Below are 19,233 nucleotides of genomic sequence, written 5' to 3'. Positions count from 1 at the left end.
GGTCCAGTGAAGAGTTGTTGAAAACTGTTCACCATGCTCTAGGAAAATACATTTTCAAGCTGAAGCTAGCGCAGCAGAGGTTAGCTTAGAAAGGAGGCTCTCTGTTGTGCATCAAGTGCCACAGGACCTCAAATCTGTTTATCCGAGTTTCAAATAGCTAAGTCCACCAAAATCAAAATAAAACTAACAGTTACATTATCCATGACCGGTCAGCTTTCAGTATTTATTTTGCATAGCCATTATATAGTTGCATGTATCCTCAGGCACATGTAGCTGTCCAAGTTACTATTGAAGGAACAAGGATAAATGAAAAGAAAAAGATTTATCTTAAAGCTATTTAATGGAATTAGTTTAATAATCAGGTAACACCTCAGCACTGCCGCCTCATTACAACCAATAACATCCGTTCTCACTGCAACAATAACTTCACTGATCAATTGAAGGTTGTGTATGAGTATTATTTTTCTTGCATGAGAATGACAGGACTCTGCGCGGTAGATGAGTGTTTTCTAGGCAGACCGACTCTCCTCTTATACCTAGAATCAGTCTGACATCATCAGTAATGATAGACTAAAGCCTTGAATGACTCAGATTTAAATGCACACCACAGTTCACAGATCCACAAAGAGAATTTTGTGTTTTGTAGCTTTTGATGTTGAGGGGCTGTTCATCGACTCCCATTCTGCTCCAACATTAAAGTTATCCTTGAGTTTCTATTGACACACAGGAAACTAGTCTTAAAAAATTCCAGGCCTCGTTCTTGCTCCAAATCTCCCAGCTGAATATCCCTGACTTTTCACTACTTACACTTTTCCAAGCCATTGTGTCACTCACTCTACACTGAGCCAGAATTTTCCTAGGAACAGCAAAGGGGAAATTATAAAAATATCACTTGAATATGGCTTTTTGCTTGTAGCTGCTGATATCTTATTCTCTGTACTCTTTAACACCGAGCTGTGTTCTTGTCTAGTGGTTCGCTGCCTTCCTGATTATTTCTGCAGAACTGCTATCAAGGCAAGTAGACTGGGTTCTTTAGGGAGCAAGTAGGTAGTGGAATTTTCTTGAACACAGGTAGATGGAGGTCACTGTCTACAATTCCCTTGGGAGGCTATAAACATTGAAATAAATCAGAGAGGGGAACTTTTATCCATGCCTCTACTTTAATCCTGGAAAGTTATTTATTTTGAAAGGGGAAAGGTCACAGACTGTGCCAGTAATAACACTGTAATTACTGTAGACTGACAGAAAGAGATGGATACTTAAAGTGAAAAACAATTGCCACAACATTCTTCTATTACAAGTTTGTCTGTTGCTAAGGAATCTGCATGTGCTTACTCAAACATATCGGCTGTTAATGGGGTGTAAATTTCGATGTGCTCTGTGTGAGTGGTTTTTACTAACCTATTGCACTTTTCACTGAATTATATTCAGGTCATGACAGCAGACACCCACCTGAAAGTAGATTAACATTTAAGAGTATGTTTACCCTCAAACCTTTTCAATTAAGATCTCCTCAGAGTATTGGGAACATCAGAGATTAATCCCTAACTGAGATTAGACCAGATCTTTTTTACTTGGCCTTGGATAAAGTTTCCAAGCATAAGCTTCTTTTGTCACATGTGATACATTTTAAGGTTTTGTATGAGTAAACAGCAGATTTCCTCTATGTGTGATTTGCGTTCTCGTCTTGTGAAAATTGGCTTTGGGAATTCCTGCATTGTATTTTGGAATATATTTCATTTGGTGTGGTAATCGTTTTTAGAAAGCTGCTTTAACTTGAGCTTGGCTTTTCTTGGTATGTGAGGTGGAGGATCAAGCTTTGTGCTCTTAATCCATGTTGTGCTGTGAAAACTACTCAGCTAAAAAGACATGAAATTACATATTAAACCACACTGGCAAGAAGGTTGTATGGTTGCTGTTACAGTAGAATCTATTAACCTTTTTTTGCTCTTTATGCTTTATTATTTTAGACTACACAATGCAAGAATAGCAGCACTTGATGAACTACCATGTGAACCAAATTAAGCTAACTTTAGCTAAATGAGTTGTTTAAAAATGCTGTCTCTGGCTGATTTTTTAATATTTCAACTTGACCTCTTTTAAAACAAGAACCCTGTAAGAGGGTCTTTAAAATTTGAATGATGCCTACAGATGTGACCTTGCACTAAAGACTGAGGCTTAAGTTGCATTTTCCAGGCAAAAAGTCGGCATCCTCAACATGACCCTATATGGCTGCTTACTTTACGTACTTAGACAAGTAAGACAGATGTTAGATTTATGCTTTATTGTTCATATTTTCAAACAATTAGTTTCAACATTTTCAGTAACATTACAAGAGAAAATACTTTTAGGATGAGGACAAACCTGTGAGTTTAGCAAACATCAACATCAAATCCAAAGCTTGACAGACATGCAGGGTCTAATTACTATTGGTTAGCTGTTGGACTGTTGCTGTTTGGGGGGGTTATAGAACAGTCAGTTGCAGATATGAGGGTTCTAACACAACAGTAGCAAACTGCTTACACTGCTATCAAGGAGCTAACTATGTAAATTCAATACTAACAAATATGTCATATGTTTAATTACATTAAATTAAAATGCCGTTGCACCTATAAATATATTGTTATAGGTGCAGTGTGCTTCATGTTTCAATTCCCTGCTGCTTTATAACATAATTGACAAGGCTAATAAAAATCTTTATTGTATTGCCATAGCATCAGTGAAAACAATCCAGTGATGTGTCATTGTTTGCACTAAAATGATTTCAAAAGATCAAAGATGGTTAATTGAGGATGGATTTCTCTTCACAGGAAAATAGATGGAAGTACTTCCCCTTGTCAGGTTTATTTTATGTATCTCCAAATCTGTTTGGAAAGACAATAGTGTAATTGTCAATGTTCAGACATGTATGACCGTATGAATGTGAAAGTTCAGTCAGGAAACTCACTGGCAGGCTGCCACTGGCCTGACTCAGCTGTGTGTTCGTTCACTTTACCAATCACAAACACTTCACAAATGCAGCAGTCCATTTAAATTGGAAAAGAAACTTAATAGGTCTGTGCAACCCAGATTGCCACTGAAACTTCTGCTGCATACTATACAGTATATATCTGGCTATTTTTGCTCCCTATTTGGTTCATTGGAAAAATGTCAACCTTTCTGAACCAGACGGTGATGTCCTCAGGGGAAAGATCTGATAGCTCAGAAAACTGAGTCAATGTCAAGGTAAAGACCATTCAGTGAAGGGGAGGGACACATGGCATTAGAGATGCCATTTAATCTGTTGCGCATATTTTCCTCAAGAGCATGAATTTATCACCTATTTTCTATTCTGTCAAATTTATAGCGTTGCTGCACAGCCATCATTTGGATGAGGGATGTTGTTACATAGTAGTTTTTCAGCCCTAGAATTACATTTCATTCTTGCATCAGGATTTAATGGAAACATCTAGTAACCTGAACCGCATGCAGATAAAAAATGACACGCTGGATTTGGGAGGATTCCCTGTAATGAGTGATTTCAAGGTGAATGGCCTCATGTAATTAATTCTACAGGGGCTTTTTGAATAGAGCAGCATGCCATCATCATCTTGTGTATTTCAGGGCAATTAATGATCCAAGAAAGAGATCACACTAGTCTTTAATAATGAAGCATCAGTTATTTTAATAAATGTTCTTTGCTTCCATTTATTAATAGACTTTGGATGTGTCTGAGAGAGTCTTACAGTACTCAGAAGCCACACTTACCTGACTGAACTGGCTGAAGCAAAACATTTTATTATAACAAAACTTCTTTATTATTGCATTATCTAAAGAAAGTGTAACACTGCACACAAGTGATTTATTTCCCCGACATCTACACATGCTTCTGTCCTCACTTCGGACAAAGTCAGGGAACTCAAACTACACATGATTTAATGAGTTATAGAGGTGCAACAGCTAACCGAATAGTTGATCGAAAGACAATTGGCAACTATTTTGATCATTGATTCATCGTTTCAGTCCATTTCCAAGCAAATAGGCCAAATATTTATGGTTCCAGCTTCTCAAATATGACAATTTGCTGTGTTTCTTTGTCATATATGATTGTATATCTTAAGGTTTTAGACTGTTATTTTGGCAAAACAAGCTTGTTGAAGATGTCATGGTGGGCATGAATCGATAATGAAAATAATTGTTAGTTGCAACCTTAATGTGTTATATTATTTTTAATTTTAGATATGTAGTTAAAAATGGTCATGTTTAGAGCTGAAACAGTTAGTCAAGTAAATCTTCTTTATATGGCCCACTATCCCAAATCACAAATTTACCTCAAGAAGCTTTCTTTCATCTGTACAGCATACGACACCTTCTGTCCTTGAACCATCAGTTCAGATAAGGAAACACCAAACATAAGATACATATCACCTTGGGCTAAGGGAAACTGTGGTGGGCATTTTCTTTTTTTTTCTGACATTTTTTAGACAAAACAATTGATTCATTAATTGAGAAAATGATTGGCAGATTACCCTATAATGAAAATCTTTAGTTGTGAGATGAGTTATGTTTATGAATTAGATTGGATATGGTAAGATTAGGTTTGGGTTTGATATGAGGATGGAGATAGATAACATTGACATTTTGACAAGCTGTGTCTGTCACATGGCCATCATCATTTATGGCCCTTCGTCTCACCCTGTGTGCATCTCCAAGCATCATATTACTTTATATGTCCTATCGAGAAACAGCAAAGAGATGACATTTATGTGGTTACACGCCACGTAATATTAGAACAGCTAAGGTCTCATCCAGGAATCAGAAACCAAAAGAAAGAATACTACTGATATGAATGTTTGATGTTGAACTGCTTTGATAACATGTTGTTTTGGAAGATGTTGTGCGCTTCACTGATGTACCCTACAATACAATTTGTTATGAGCACAGGGCACATACAAGAGCAGATCCTTTAAATAAAACAAATGTATTACTATGCTGTTCTACTTCACTATCCGCATTGAATAAATCAGATTACCCTGACTGAAACGATTGAAAAAATTTATACTTCAGTCAGTACGTTTTGGCTTCCAGCCAGCCACTGGTCTGCCTCAGCTCATATGCTTCAGCCAATCAGAAACACTTCACAAATAGGGCAATCTGTTTAAATGGAAAAGGAGACGTAGCAGGTCTGTGATGCTGCTGTACTCCTGCTGCGAGTTAGATGCAGATGTATAGCAAGGATTTCTGGACACCCTTTCACCTCACCTAAAACCACCATGTGATGTCATGTCACCTATTTGTATCTGCTTTTACGTAATGTGGGGCTGTGGAGCTGTCCTCTCACAAGGAGGATTTATGGTACATTGAGTTATGGGCCCAGACAGTACATACAAAACAGATCAATTGTTTTGTCAAAAGTAAACTGGTGTTTTGCTATCTATCTTTTTCAGTAACAATGAAAGCGTTACTGTGTGTACTGTTAGTTGTCCTCCAAGAAATAAAGCTTTGACAACTATTGTACACTGACAAACGATGAACACAACTTTCGAAAGACATCAGACATTATTCTCATCTACCTGCTAACTTGCTTCGTGACCAAACTGAACTAAACCTTGTACTGCTGTTTGTTTCTCACTTTTTTTTTTTTTTTGCTTTGTTTTTTTAATGATCTCCATGTTTCAAATTCAAGACACGCTCACACACTGTGTCATACATACTGTAGGCTACTTGGACTTGGATAATGAGAAACCCTTAAAGGCTGTTATGCCATACTTTTGGAGCCTTGTCTTTAGATCCAGAGCTGCATGGTGTGGCTTCAGCTTTAACTCAACGTTACTGAAGCTGTCTGAAAATGAAAGAACAATCAAAGAAAAGTGTTAGTAATTGGACTTACACAAAATGCATGTTACTGGAGTGGAGAAAACATGTCAAGATCAGGAAAGAAATGGGAGAGACGTGTAAGGATGTACAGTTCATGCATGGATTCTGTTGTATTTCAAAGAAGGTTGGCAGACATGTGAAGCTTCAAAAATAGATTAAACATAATTTGGATGCTGTCATATTTTTTTAAAATATACATACAACTCCAGTTAGGTGATTTTTATGTTTTAGCTATGGCTAAGGGATCAATGCTTTTTCTGTGGGTTGAGTAAATTCTACAATATCTGGTTAGCAAATTCAAAACACCCACTTTGTTATCTTCTTAAACACTGAAAAGATTACTTTTCCCAGATGTATTTGTTGTTATGCACTTAAAACAATTTATCCAGAGCTACACAAGACTGTCCATACTTGTACTTAATTCACAAGGTTAGCAAAGTTGGTTAAATTGCCACTAAACAAGTTAGAGAATATTAAACAGCCTCTGGATATATTTCGGTCTCGCGAGAATAAAACCTGACACTGCACTGTCTTTCCATTTGATCTTGTCATTAATAATAAATAAATAATGAACTTTGCAGAGTAAAAGTGCCAAAGACATATTTGTGTAACATTAAGTGCTCTGCCTGTGTTTCATGACTATTAATACCCTTCTCTAAAAGGTAGGGACAGCAGTTAAACAACACCAAGCTTATAAAATACTGCATCATTATATTTTGTACAGTTTTTAACAATTTGAAATGCAGGTCTCACCCTTGCGGGATTTTTTGAACCATCAGGAACAACAAGACTAAGATGCTGCTGTGATTCTCCTGGGCAACGGAGAAGAGCTCACATAATTTATTCTGAGTAAATAATACACCAATGCTTTGGCAATTCTGAGAGCTCAGCGCATTTAGAAATTGAGATATTTGCATTTATAAGTTAACACTCCACAGTGTGTGACTCTTCAGCCTCTTAATAGGATTCATTCTATCAGCAGCTACTGTAGAATCCCAAAAGCTCCACTTAACTGAGACAAATAAAATTAATTTGTTAACATTTGATTTCATGACCTGGGTCACAGTGAAACAGACTTAACGATCCCAAATCATATAAATAGCTTGCCCTCTTTAAAGTTACCTCAGTGTTTATTTAACCTCAATTTTTTATGAGGAGCCCCAGGGTGCAATTTTTGAATCCAGTTACACAAGACAGATATGGGTGTCTCGGGACATGGAAATACCCTGGGAAGAGTAATAACAAGATAAAGAATCTCATAAAAAAGGAACAAGTGTCAAATACACTTTGGAGGGAATTTGTCCCTCATCATTCAGTGTGCTTTGGTGAAAGATCAGACCTCATGTCACAGGTTTACTGCCTGTGTCAAGGAAGTATAGAGATAGAAGTAGATTGGAAGGGAGGTAGAGAGAGGTTTATAGAGATAGACAGTCAGATATCAAGAAAGAGATATAGACAGGTAGAACGATAGAGATATAAGAGATAGAGATATAGATAGAGAAGGAGATATGTCTGTGATAAGTCGGGCTGCAACTAACAATTATTTTCATTATCAATCATTATTGATTTTTTTCTTGATTAATCAATTAGTTGTTTGGTCTATAAAATGTCAGTAAAAGGTGAAAAACATTGATCACTGTTTCCCACAGTGCAAGATAATGCCCTCAAATGTTGTTTTGTCTTGACCAACAGTCCACGACCATAAGTTTACCATCATAGAAGGTTAAAGAAACAAGAAAATATTCACATTTAAGAAACTGGAACAACAGAATTTGGGCACTTATAGAGTCCACTGTCTATGAGTAATACTGTCCTCCAATCACATGCACATATTTGCCCATTAAACTTTGCATAAACGTAGCCGCCAAATCAGGACGCGCCTACCAGAATATGTGTGGAGCCCACAGTATATAAGGCAGTATGCCTGCTGTCCATCATCCTCTTCTCTTCAGCGAAAAGCGAGTCTGCCCACATGTGGGCTCCTTTTCACAGTCTGTGCATGCTGGATTAACCCAAGACTGGTGAAGAAGGTGTGTGTGTGTGTGTGTGTGTCAGCTGTGTTTAAGCTGACCCCCCTCTGGGCATGATACACCTACATTTTTCCAGTGCTCCTGGATAACCCAGGGAATAAGGTGTGCAGAAGGTCTGTTGTGTGACAGTAGACCCCTGCGAGGTTAGGCCAGGGCCTCACCCAGTTTAGTGGTATACCATCTGGGTTGGCTGGGGCCCCCTACCTCTCCTCTGTGGCAGCTTAGGCTATAGAAGTAGGTCGGCTGTGGCAACTAACCTTTAGCCAGTCAGGATCAGTGGGGCTGGTTTGGATGTTATGATGCTGTAAGGCGTTCATTCATTGGGCTCCTGAGCCTGTGTGAGATAGAATGAAGGTTATGATATTGTAGCCTTACTTCTATTAACACAGACAGAGCCCTTGACCTACAGGCCCTGCCATTCCTACACAGCTTGTTGAAGAGGTTGTGGGATGTTGGATAGCGGGCACGCTGCCTTATATACTCTGGTAGGCACGTTCTGATTGGACGGCTACATGCAAAGTTCAGTGGGCGAATACATGCGTGTGATTGGAGGGGAGCAGTGCCCATAGAACTAATAGAACTTGGTTATTGTAACCTTCGTCAGTGGCACTAACTCTACAGTCCGGTGCCAGTAAACCATTGCATTAGAAAAGGGTGCAAGAAAAGGAGCGGCAGTCAAACCTCAAACAACTGAAATATAGCATTTATGTTTGTTTCATGTATTCATTTTTTTTTTTTTTTCATCAGTCCATGCGGATCTGACCTGAAGCTATCTGACCTGAAGCTTGTGTGATGTCTAAGTTGCATGCTTTATTTATTTGTTGTTCTGGTGTTTCCACCCAGGTTTTTTTTATGAACAAATTGAAAATGTGCATAAACCAAGTGGATGGAAACACAGTTACGAATAGAGAGAAGAAGATGTAAATAAGTAGAATAGAGATACAGACAGATAAGTAAAAAGAAGGAGGTATAGATTGGCTGGAAGGAATGGATATAGATAGGTTGACAAATAGAGATACTAATTGTCAAAATATCTGTAGTATATTTGTCTTAGAGAGAGTTTAAATATTAATTAAATAATATGGAATTTTACATCACAACAGGAATATTCTTTCATATGATTTTCACATATAGCTCAAATAGACTCTTGCAATGACTAAAATATGATAGAGTCGCCTATTGATCTTTTATTTGCATAATTAATCACAGTTACAGTCTTGCAAGGCTTCACAATACCCACAGTAAGAAAACCATCCATATAAACATCTTCCAACGTCACTGAGGACCAGGAGAGATGCCCTCTGATCTGCTGCTGAGTCCCATGTGGAGGCTTTCAGTGTTCTTGCTCACATATAGCTTTGAGGACGGTGATGTATCAAGCTATCTAGGAGGCAGCTTCTGTGTTCCTTATGCCTACTGATGTGGAGCAGCAGAGTGGATGTCAGGCAGAGCTGGTCACTGTGTGTTAGGGGTGGCAGCAAAGAACTGCGTTTGTGTGTGTCTGTGTGTGTGTGTGCGTGTGTGTGTGTGTGTGCCTGCTTACCGATAACAAGCGTGAGCCCATCGTAACCTAGGAACCCTGATGTGTGTGGCGGCAGTTATGTGTGTAGTGGGAGTGAGAATTCAGGTTTAGACAGTGGGCAAGAAGCCAGTGCATGACTGCATCATTGTGTGGACTATGCAGTTCAGTGAAGGGGAGATTTGATATTTTCTTCCTCTCAGTAGGGCCTTCCTTTAAGTCAGAGCTTTGCCCAGGGAACACTCACAAAGGAGTCTTCTGCTGCAGCTGGCAGAATCCTGCTACGTGATCTAAAACCAATTTCGCTATTTGAATAAGCTAACACTTATTTCCTTATCTTTCCCTTGCAGTCCAAAAAAATCCAGGCTCAACTGAAAGAACTGCGGTACGGGAAAAAGGATTTAATTTTTAAGGTAAGCTCAAAGTGAACGGAGGGTGGGGGGTGGGCTTTATAGTAGCTCCAGACCAGTGGTAAACAGGTACTTCAGACCACCTTGAAAGGATGATCCCATCACAGGAGGTACTCCAATTAATTTAGCCTGCAATTACAAAGTCCCTTCCAGCAAGACAGAGGCCTGCAAAGTCAATTGGTCAATGCTTAGTCTACATACAGTTAAGTCCTGTACTCTGTTTTCCCCTCGGCAAGATGCTTCCCATCCTCTTCAATCATGGAATGTATGTTGATAAATGATATGGACAACTGCGGATGAAGCTGAAACAGAATTATGCATTAGATCATATAAGGGAATCTTCAAGACACAAATTACAGATGACAGCATGTATTGCTATAATTCAGTGAGTAGCACATATTACAGGGCATTAGAAATTTGGCTCCTCCTCACATACTTCCTCTGCAAACACAATATAAACAGTGGCAAACAAGAATTTTTTTAGTATTGTTGCCCACCCGTACATACTGCACTACCCCTTGTATTGCAAGGACTAAATGTCTTTAGATCTGAGTGCTTACGTAATGCTTATTGGCATTTACTGGTACAGGGGCTGACCTTTCAGGCCTTGTTTGCAGTGTTAAAATGTCAGTCGACATTTCTGCCACAGTGCCCTATGATGCCATTTCTTGAGTGTATGTTTTGATCCTTCAGACCAATCATTCCTAAACCCGTGTCAGACAGAATACTGACATAAATTAATTAAAAAAAAATTTAATTGTCACAGGCTGAATTTTATACTTCAAACTGAAAGTCTGAATATATTGTTCCTGGATGTCCTGTTTCTTGTTCTGTTTCTAGTCTGTGAATGATGGATGCATTGACTTGTTTGTTTGATGTCACCATTCATAAATCGTTGTCTCTAAATTGCATCAGTCACCTACCCAAAACAACCTTATTGCTCAATGTCAGCAGACATTTCATGTGGACCTTTAAAACATTATGCTCTCTGGTGATTTGCTGTTGCAGTATAAGTATAAGGCTAATTTGATCATAGTCTTTGTCTTGTAAAAGCAGCAATCTTTGAGAGATGACAGAAAGTCTGCCGCTTTTTTTAGATGGAAAGGTCAGAGGGAAATGATACATCCTCAGACCAAGCCCCCCCTCCCCCTGATCCCTTGGGCTACTCCTGAAAACTCATCTGTATCCCTCATACGTATGCTGTGATCAAAAGCCCAGCGGGGAATGAGGGAGCAGGAAGTAGGGACGAGTCACTCAAGATACAGAAATGTCATCAGCCTCACAGGGGGGATGTCAGTCAAGGCACTTTGACCAGGAGGCAATTGAATTGGTTATGACGGCTGTTGTACCATATCAAAGTGCATTTTACAGCACAATGTCACAGTACACAAAGATACAGCAATCTCAAAAAACTGGAGACAGAACAAAGACAAGAAACTTCAAAACCTAATTATTTTATCTTAGGAGCCAATATAACCTTTTTAGGACTGATAGATATAGCCAAGAAAGAGATAAGATTGTGAAACCATAATAACAGAAAAGGGTATTTTTTTGACAAAATGCAATAGCGCAGATGCACCTTGAGTATCAGGGAAAAAAGCCAGTAATGTCAGTGTTTTCCTCACTTGATAATTTTCCATTAATAATCCTCAGTTTTGAAGGACAACTTTAAAAGCGACCCAACTCTTTGAGTCCACAACAGTCCCAGTACTAAACTGTAAACACTATACACAGGCAGGTTCCCCTTCACTTGCTCAGTCATAACATTAAAAACTTTAGAGGAATAGACAGTGCCTTCCCTGCATTTCCCCTGTGAGACAATATTTTTGGCAGAGGAGCCATATTCGAGCCTTCACATCTTCTTCTCTCTGTCAGTCCACTTTTAAATTTACCCCTAGAGCTGTTTCTCCAACAGCTTTAAAAAAAAAAAAAAAGAAAAATGATGGCTTGATGTAGTTGCATGCCTCGTCTAACAGAGAGGCTAGTACCTCACTGACCCCACACCTCTATAATGGACTCTGCCCAGAAATATGGAGCTTTATACTTGGAGGCGCTAACCCTGAAAGTCAGCATTTCTGGGTCAGTGGCCATGCGGCCGCAGTTCTCAAAGGACTCTCCACTGATGATGCACTGTGTAATGGATGTAATGGCTCTCTACTATAATGCTACACACCCGCATGTATGTACATACAAACACACACACACACACAAAGTCTTTGTATCCTTAAGAAGGCAAACAAAGAGCAGGCTGCCTTCTTCTATTTACTTGTGAGCCAGTGCAGCTTGGACTCATGATTATTCAGTCCTCTGTACTTTACACTTTGTGTTGGTTTGTACTGCTTCATCAAAGTATTCTGGGCAGCTCTTACTGCTAATAAGGCAAAGTCCAAACATTTGGCGTTGGTAATATCTATCATGATTAGATTCAAACACACTCAAATAAAAACTCAAGGAGAAAAAATAAATCTAAATGTATTCTTTTGGCCTTTCGTAACATCATATTATAATGTGCCCAAACATTATTCTAATGGCAAAAATCTAATGATAAAAAGTCACCAGTCTCTTTGAAATTGGATGGTTAGAATTGTCTTTTTTATCAGTAACCTTCAGTATGCTGAAAAAATTCAAACACTAGTGAATACTTATGCCTTTCATTTGCCACAGAGATAAACTATACAACCCTTTGTGTCCATGATTAAAGAACCGTTGCTCAAACTTTATTATTTTAGGATTCCCTCTCGCGCGCAGCCCGACAGCTACAAATGACTGTGCAATCATCTCAAACTCCCTGTAAAGACCTTCTGAGAGAAAGATCTGATTCTCTGGCTTCTTTGAAAACCCATAGTGGTGAATTCTGCTCTGTCCTTGACTGTCACTGTATGACTCATCCATCAGGCAAAACTTAAACATCGTTTCAGCTGAGTGGTAGAAGTGACAGAGATGTTCATCATTAAAATTACTCATAATTTTGCTGGCAGAAATCAAGATGAAAATGAGATGAACATGCCAAGTGTCCCCACAGTGTCACAAAACCCACTGAGGTAGCGCATAAGTCTATAAAACTCACTAAAAACCATCAATCAGCCTCATCACCCTTCTTTGAATACACTTTTCTCCAGAGATTGTGGATGCTGTTTGTTGCGTACTGACCTTGGGTGTGTCAGAATGCAAGTCCATACAGTTTATGATTATGAGAGGCCAGTAAAAGACATCCAAATAAAAGTTAATGACTCGTGGTCAGTTTTACACAGACTGTATGCAAATGATCCTAAAACAAGTTTCTTTCTTTTTACTGATGAATTGATCAATAATAAACGACCCATCAGGGAGCTCTGTTGATCCTTATATGGACTTATATTGGCTCATTTACCAAAAAAGAGTCTTTTGTGTGTGTTGTACTATTCAGGGATTAAACTCTTGCAATGAAGCTCATTAAGGGGTTTGATGGTTTCACTGGGTCTGTTCCCGTTAATGGTAAAGATTAAACCTTTCTTCTGTCTAAACGACAGATCTGACCTTTTTCAGTTGTAATGTGGATGCTACAGTTTTCTATGTTACAAAAGGCTTATTCACCAAAGCATTTTAGCACTAAAATCATAAAAAAGATCTTATCAACGTAATACAGCAAGGTTTCTGAGATCCCTGTACACTCCTGGTAAAAGACACAGCGGATTATTTAAGTGCTAAAAGCATATAAGGTACACAAGGTTTAGTGCTCGATCAATGTGTATGAGTATGTGTGTGTGTGTGCGGATTGTCATAATACAGGTTTGAAAAATCAGGACAAAAGTGATGATCAGCAGAATAATAGAGAGGAGTCTCAATCCTTTGTGCTATAGATTTGTGTTATTGATAGTGCTGGGGAGACAAGACGGGGATGAAGAAATGCTTTGTTTGCACAGAACAAAGAGGATTGAGCTGATTTAAAAGTAATGTCTTTCTGCAGGGGCAGCAGCTAATGGACTTGGAGCACAAGTTAACTATAGCCAAGGAAGAACTGGAGAAGACTGCACTCGACAAGGTGAATACGAGGGAAAAGGGGGGGGGTAACTTTTTTTTTTCTCGCTGTAAGTATCATACTTTTGTAACACTTCTTTATTTGCAGGTTTTTTTAACTTTTAGCTTATCTTGTCTGTGACCCATTTAAATCATGCAATGTCAAATGCTGAATAGAGAAACAGCAGCTGAATTATTTAACGAATAAAGTATACGTAGTAATATCAGTCAGTATGAATCCATGTTTTAGAAAGTAGAATTTGAAGGTTGAATGGTAGGGGTAAAGGTAAAATAACTCCTAAAAGAAATATTTTAATGGCAATATTCTCCTTTGTGAGGATGTCTGCATTTTCAAAAGGTTTAGCTTCAGCAGGTTGAACACATGCAGCAGCTTTAATTTATGAGGTATAATGTTATTTTTATATGACACACTGTGACTGGGGGCAAGTTAGATGAGTTAAAAATGCATGGGGAGAACAGCTGATTAGGAAAACACATAGTTCTGGTGCTCAGCTCAGTAGTATTGACATCAGACGCTGTTGTAAAATAATTAAACCAATCATTCTATTATTAATATTGATTAAAAGTAAATGATTTTTTGAGCATTCTTTCTTTTTTATTACTCTGGTGAGTAACGCTTCATGTCTTGCCTAACGATGCCTCCTAGCTGACTAAAGTCCCTTTAAAGCTTGGCCTCCCATGGCTTAATGCTTAAGTAAGTTTCTCATGTGGATGCATTGAAGGAGGAATGGAGGGATTCAAAAATCTTCTTGTGTGTGTAATCTTGTTTGGGGACAGGAGTCTCAGCTGAAGGCGCTGAAGGACACAGTTCACATCTGCTTCTCAGCTGTCATGCAAAACCAGCCCAGCAGCAGTCACAGATTTCCCACCTCCCCCACCCACTTGTTCAGATACTCATCACTCATCAACAGCTCAAGAGTCACCTTTCAGCAGCCACATGCCAAGGTAATTCTGTATTCCACTCAGTTCCATCTGATTTAATGTTTATTCAGAAGAAAGCCTGGGTGTTGTAAAAATCCAACCTTTTTGTATTTAATACATCGGTCGAGTGATCTGCTCAGTCTATCAGACATCCTCTGTAGATGAGGACCTGCTGTCCTTGAACTAACAGTATGTCTCACTGTAATGCATCAATATGTGCTTTGCAAAGGTGTCACAAAGACAAGCATTCACTTCTAGCATTTATACACTGTGGGGTAGTTATATTGTTCGCCTTATAAAGCCTTGAAACCCTGAACCCTGAAAACCATTTAATTCTCATTCATTGTGGTTGCAACAGTCACATCTCTTCTTGATTTTGAAATGGCTTAAAAATCACTGAAAGCACACTAAATGTTCAATAAAAAATACCACTCCCTTCTTGTAACTTCACACACCAAAAAAATATAATTTGTTTTAGTGAATAAATGAATCAAGTGGAGGCACTCTGTTTCACTATCTAATCTTTTTTTCTAATCATAAAGCTAATCAGTTTTTCTAATCAGGCAGCACATTTCTAAGTCATAAGAATATTTATAAACAAAAACTCATCTTTTTTAGTCATTTTACCATGCGTTTCTAGTAATGAAATCATGATTACTGCTTATTTCATTTTGATAATGAAGGTTCATCCATTTGTTGAAGTTGGGATTAGTTAAAAAAAATACACAAGTCTAACATTTGATGAATAAAACCTGCAACTACTACAAAAACATTTATTTGACAGTAGTGCATAACACTTCAGTCTACACTGATTTATTATCAGTTAATGTATGCATTTGGGTATAAAATCAGTCCCAGGGACACATTACAGAGCCATACAACTATAGTTTACTTAGGATTGTTAGGATTTGGGTAATTTCCTACTTAAATTGCAATGCGAGTAATTCTCAAGACAACGATAACTGGTATTTAATTTTAAACTTCTCTGCTCCAATTACAGTTGAACCTGTGTAACCTGTTAGTTATCCAACTAACTAATAAGTAAACAATTTTATAGCGATGTTGTGACTAGGGACAAGATTCCCTGGGTGCTGCCTTTAACTGAGAGTGGTTCAACTCCTTTCTTTCAGATTTGCTGTGGCATTTTTCACTGAGTCTACGCCGCTACTATGAAATGTAACAGCTATCTCCTTAGTCGAACAAGTTTGTGTTTGTCAATAAATCTTTTTTGCATAAGACATCCATATCTCCTGGAGTTTCTGAATTGACGAGCTCAAGATTTCCATAACAGTTAGAAGTAAACATTTACTAAAGCTGTAATAAAAAATGTCATTGTGGTAATCCTGGTTGATTGCTGAATTGGAACGCTATTTTTTTTAAAGCCAGCTTGATTCACTGAATTTAGATGAACAATGCAGGCTGAATACAAAATGCATTACTACAGCCTCTCAGTATTTCCAAAAGCATGACCAATCGGCCTTTTCCACACAAGACATTTTGACTTTTCATAGCAAGAAAAGCATGGCATTTTAGTGCGTCAGTCAGCCAGTATGTAAAAAGTAATGCCCTGAGATGGTTATGCTAAATGGGTTGCAGCTCTTTTTTAATAATATTAATTACTGTGGTTTTCCTGCTACAACATGTCAAAATGTCTGCCTTGAAAAGGGCCTCTAGCATTGACTTTTCCTTGAAATAGCAGGCCAATATGAGTGACCTTTGTGTGAACACAGCAGTTACAATGTCTTATGATGAAAATGAGATAAGTTTGTTTTGTAAAGTGAAAATGGAAAGCGAGTTGGATTTGCGATTTGCTTCTGTAATGGCGGAGTATAATTTTCCCTCTGACTTTTCAGATAAGATAAAGCAGGCTGCTGTTTTTTTTTTCTCTCTTCTCTGTGTAAACACTTTGAAATTGAAATTCATTTCACACTGTAACTCCCAGCTTGGTGACATCATGGAATATAACTCGGTGCCAAAATATTCACCTCGCCGCACTTCAGAGCGCACATAATGCACTGTCTGCGATATGAATTTAAGTGTTAGCCGATTATTAGCTCCTTTTCAAGTGGCTATTTGTCAATCTGATGCCCTGAGTATCACTCTCTAGAGAGAAATAGCCCAGGAAATAATTACTACCAAATATAACAGTTGGGCAAACACGATTCCAGAGGCTGTTCAGAATAATAACATGTCTAAATCAAGCAGCAGTCAAAGTACTTTGTCAATCTTTATATTCTATGGTGCTGTAGCTTTAGAAGTAAATCCCAATTACTTCTTTATGGCATTATGGGAGTTTTGGTATGTTGGACTTATTCTCTATGAAATTATTAACTGAATGTGACACGGTCTTTGTTTAGAGCCCCTCAAAGTCAAGGTCACAGTAGACTCAACTAAGGGCTCAGAATTTAATCCCTTTTAGGAGTAGAAAAAAGGTGACTGCCAAGAGAATTCATTGTAAAAATCGGATTATGCCTTCAGTGTAGATATTGCTTCTTGTTTTGCTAGTGAAACACACTGACATTTAAGGACTAATGTCAAATGTCAAGGTTTTATCCAGTAAAAACATAATCGTTCATCAAAAAAGGAATGCTGACTAAAATAACATTTCTACATATTGGTGTGACTCTATAGGCCTAAAAAATTGAGCTGAAACACATCAGTTTTGCTTCTGGAAAAAATCTTTCATAGTATGGTTATTTTTCCCTCTACCAAGCAGTCATGTCAACCTCAATCAGAGATTGTGTTAGTTCTGATTTCTGAAAAGCAGCCGCTGCAGTCACTTTGAAATAATCAAGCTGGCCACAGAACCACCATGCCTTATCTGCCATGATCCTGGTGAGCAATTCTGTCTTTAAGAGGCTTTTCTTTCCTCAAAGCAGTCACAATTTACTCTGTGTCTCTTTTGTAGGTGCCTAAGAGATTTGATGTGCCACTTAGAGGTTTTTTTTTCATATTTCTTCATTTTCTTATCATGCTTCAATACCGCCATCCCTACTAGTCTCGCCACTGTCCCTCTGCAGTGGCATCACACAAAACAGTATTCTGTAATTGACATGTTCTGTCCGTATTTAAACTCGTGTCAATGTTGGCAGTAAAACCGGATGATCCCATTATAGCAAGTGTGTGTTTCCCTGTCACCTTCCTTCCATTACTGTGTGCCAAATAATCGCAAGCACATGGGCAAAATAAACATCTCACAAAAGATAAGACAAGCAGCGGAAACTCAAGTTAGGTGTGGGATGATTTTCTTTATGCTAATGAAGTTATTACTTCCTACTTCATTAGCATACAAATAGCAGCACTCAACTTGTGAGCATTTGCTGGCTCCATTATCTCCTGTAGCCACTGTACACTTTGACAGGCTGTCTGATAAATCTGAGCGAGCCCTCACTGTAAAGATTGCTGGGGTGCTCCATCTGTCCACTCTGCCTGTGTATGTGTAGGTGGGTCAAGACGAATTTAAATCACTGCCAAATTTATTTCAAATTAAGTAGTAAAAAAACAGCGCACAATAGCACTTATGCACTGTGCATAACAGAGCCAAACAGCCCATAGCTGAGAAGTTGGGTAACAATTCTCTAACAGAGAGCGAAATGTCAAGAACTTGGCTCTTTGATAAGCACGAGGTGTGCCTCATTAAGCTCATTAACAGCATGAAAGCTCTCAGAAGCATTATTATTACATCTTTTATCCTTATTCCTGTTGTTTAGTTTTCAACCTGACATATTAGTATAAGTGGAATGTAGCTGAATGCTAATATTTCTGAAAATGCATGGCTAATCATATTCTAATTATTGTTGGTGATCAAAAGGCAATCATTTAGCACACAGCAGGGCCTAATAGCACTACCACCACTGCAGAAAGGAAAGAAAAAAATACTGCTAAGCTTATAACATATGGAGAAAAGCCTTTAAACACTCACTGGGTGATAAAACATACATTTGAGTTTCATGAGCACACTTAGACTAAAATCCGCTTTGTGTTTTTGAAATCCAAAGTGGGTAAGTGCAGGGATGTTTGTTCAAGCACTCACTGACACCACTTTGAGCTTCACACTCGTAGTTTGAGTTAACATAATGGGCCTTAAGCTCTGGTAGACGCCACTGATAAGACTCTCCCAGACCTTGCCTCTCAAACACCAACACACACACACACACACACACACAACTCCTCTTGCTGGTGAAAGATTCATTAGTGTGAAGATGCAGAGATCAGCAAGATTGGAGTGGAAGTTGCTTCATATTTAACAGTCTCTGGGATAGAGCCAAATCTTGTGGTCCGATAGCATGCAATTTTCATCAAAGTAATGGGAGATGATGTCTTAGATGCTCGGAGCACTGTGCTGGAGGAGAAATGAGGCATTTCATGCCGTGCTCTCAGCACTTACTATTTACTTTTATGATTGTTTCCTTGTCTATATAAATCGACAGGATATTCATCTCGCAAGGAGGAGCGAGTAGGTGGTTGACAGAGCAAAAAA

At 38.5% G+C, this 19,233-nt stretch overlaps 1 protein-coding gene across 1 annotated transcript in view; it reads left to right on the top strand.

Annotated features, from left to right (window-relative positions):
• Positions 1-19,233, top strand: part of luzp2 (leucine zipper protein 2) — a 165,115-nt gene that overhangs the window by 127,176 nt on the left and 18,706 nt on the right. The window contains exons 7-9 of the mRNA XM_042414264.1: positions 9,756-9,818; positions 13,762-13,836; positions 14,610-14,777. Coding sequence (XP_042270198.1) covers positions 9,756-9,818; positions 13,762-13,836; positions 14,610-14,777 — 306 coding nt within the window. The remainder of the gene's footprint in view (positions 1-9,755; positions 9,819-13,761; positions 13,837-14,609; positions 14,778-19,233) is intronic.

Source organism: Thunnus maccoyii, chromosome 1, assembly GCF_910596095.1.
Source record: "Thunnus maccoyii chromosome 1, fThuMac1.1, whole genome shotgun sequence".
Lineage (NCBI taxonomy): Eukaryota > Metazoa > Chordata > Actinopteri > Scombriformes > Scombridae > Thunnus > Thunnus maccoyii.
This window is presented reverse-complemented; position numbering and strand designations above follow the sequence as displayed.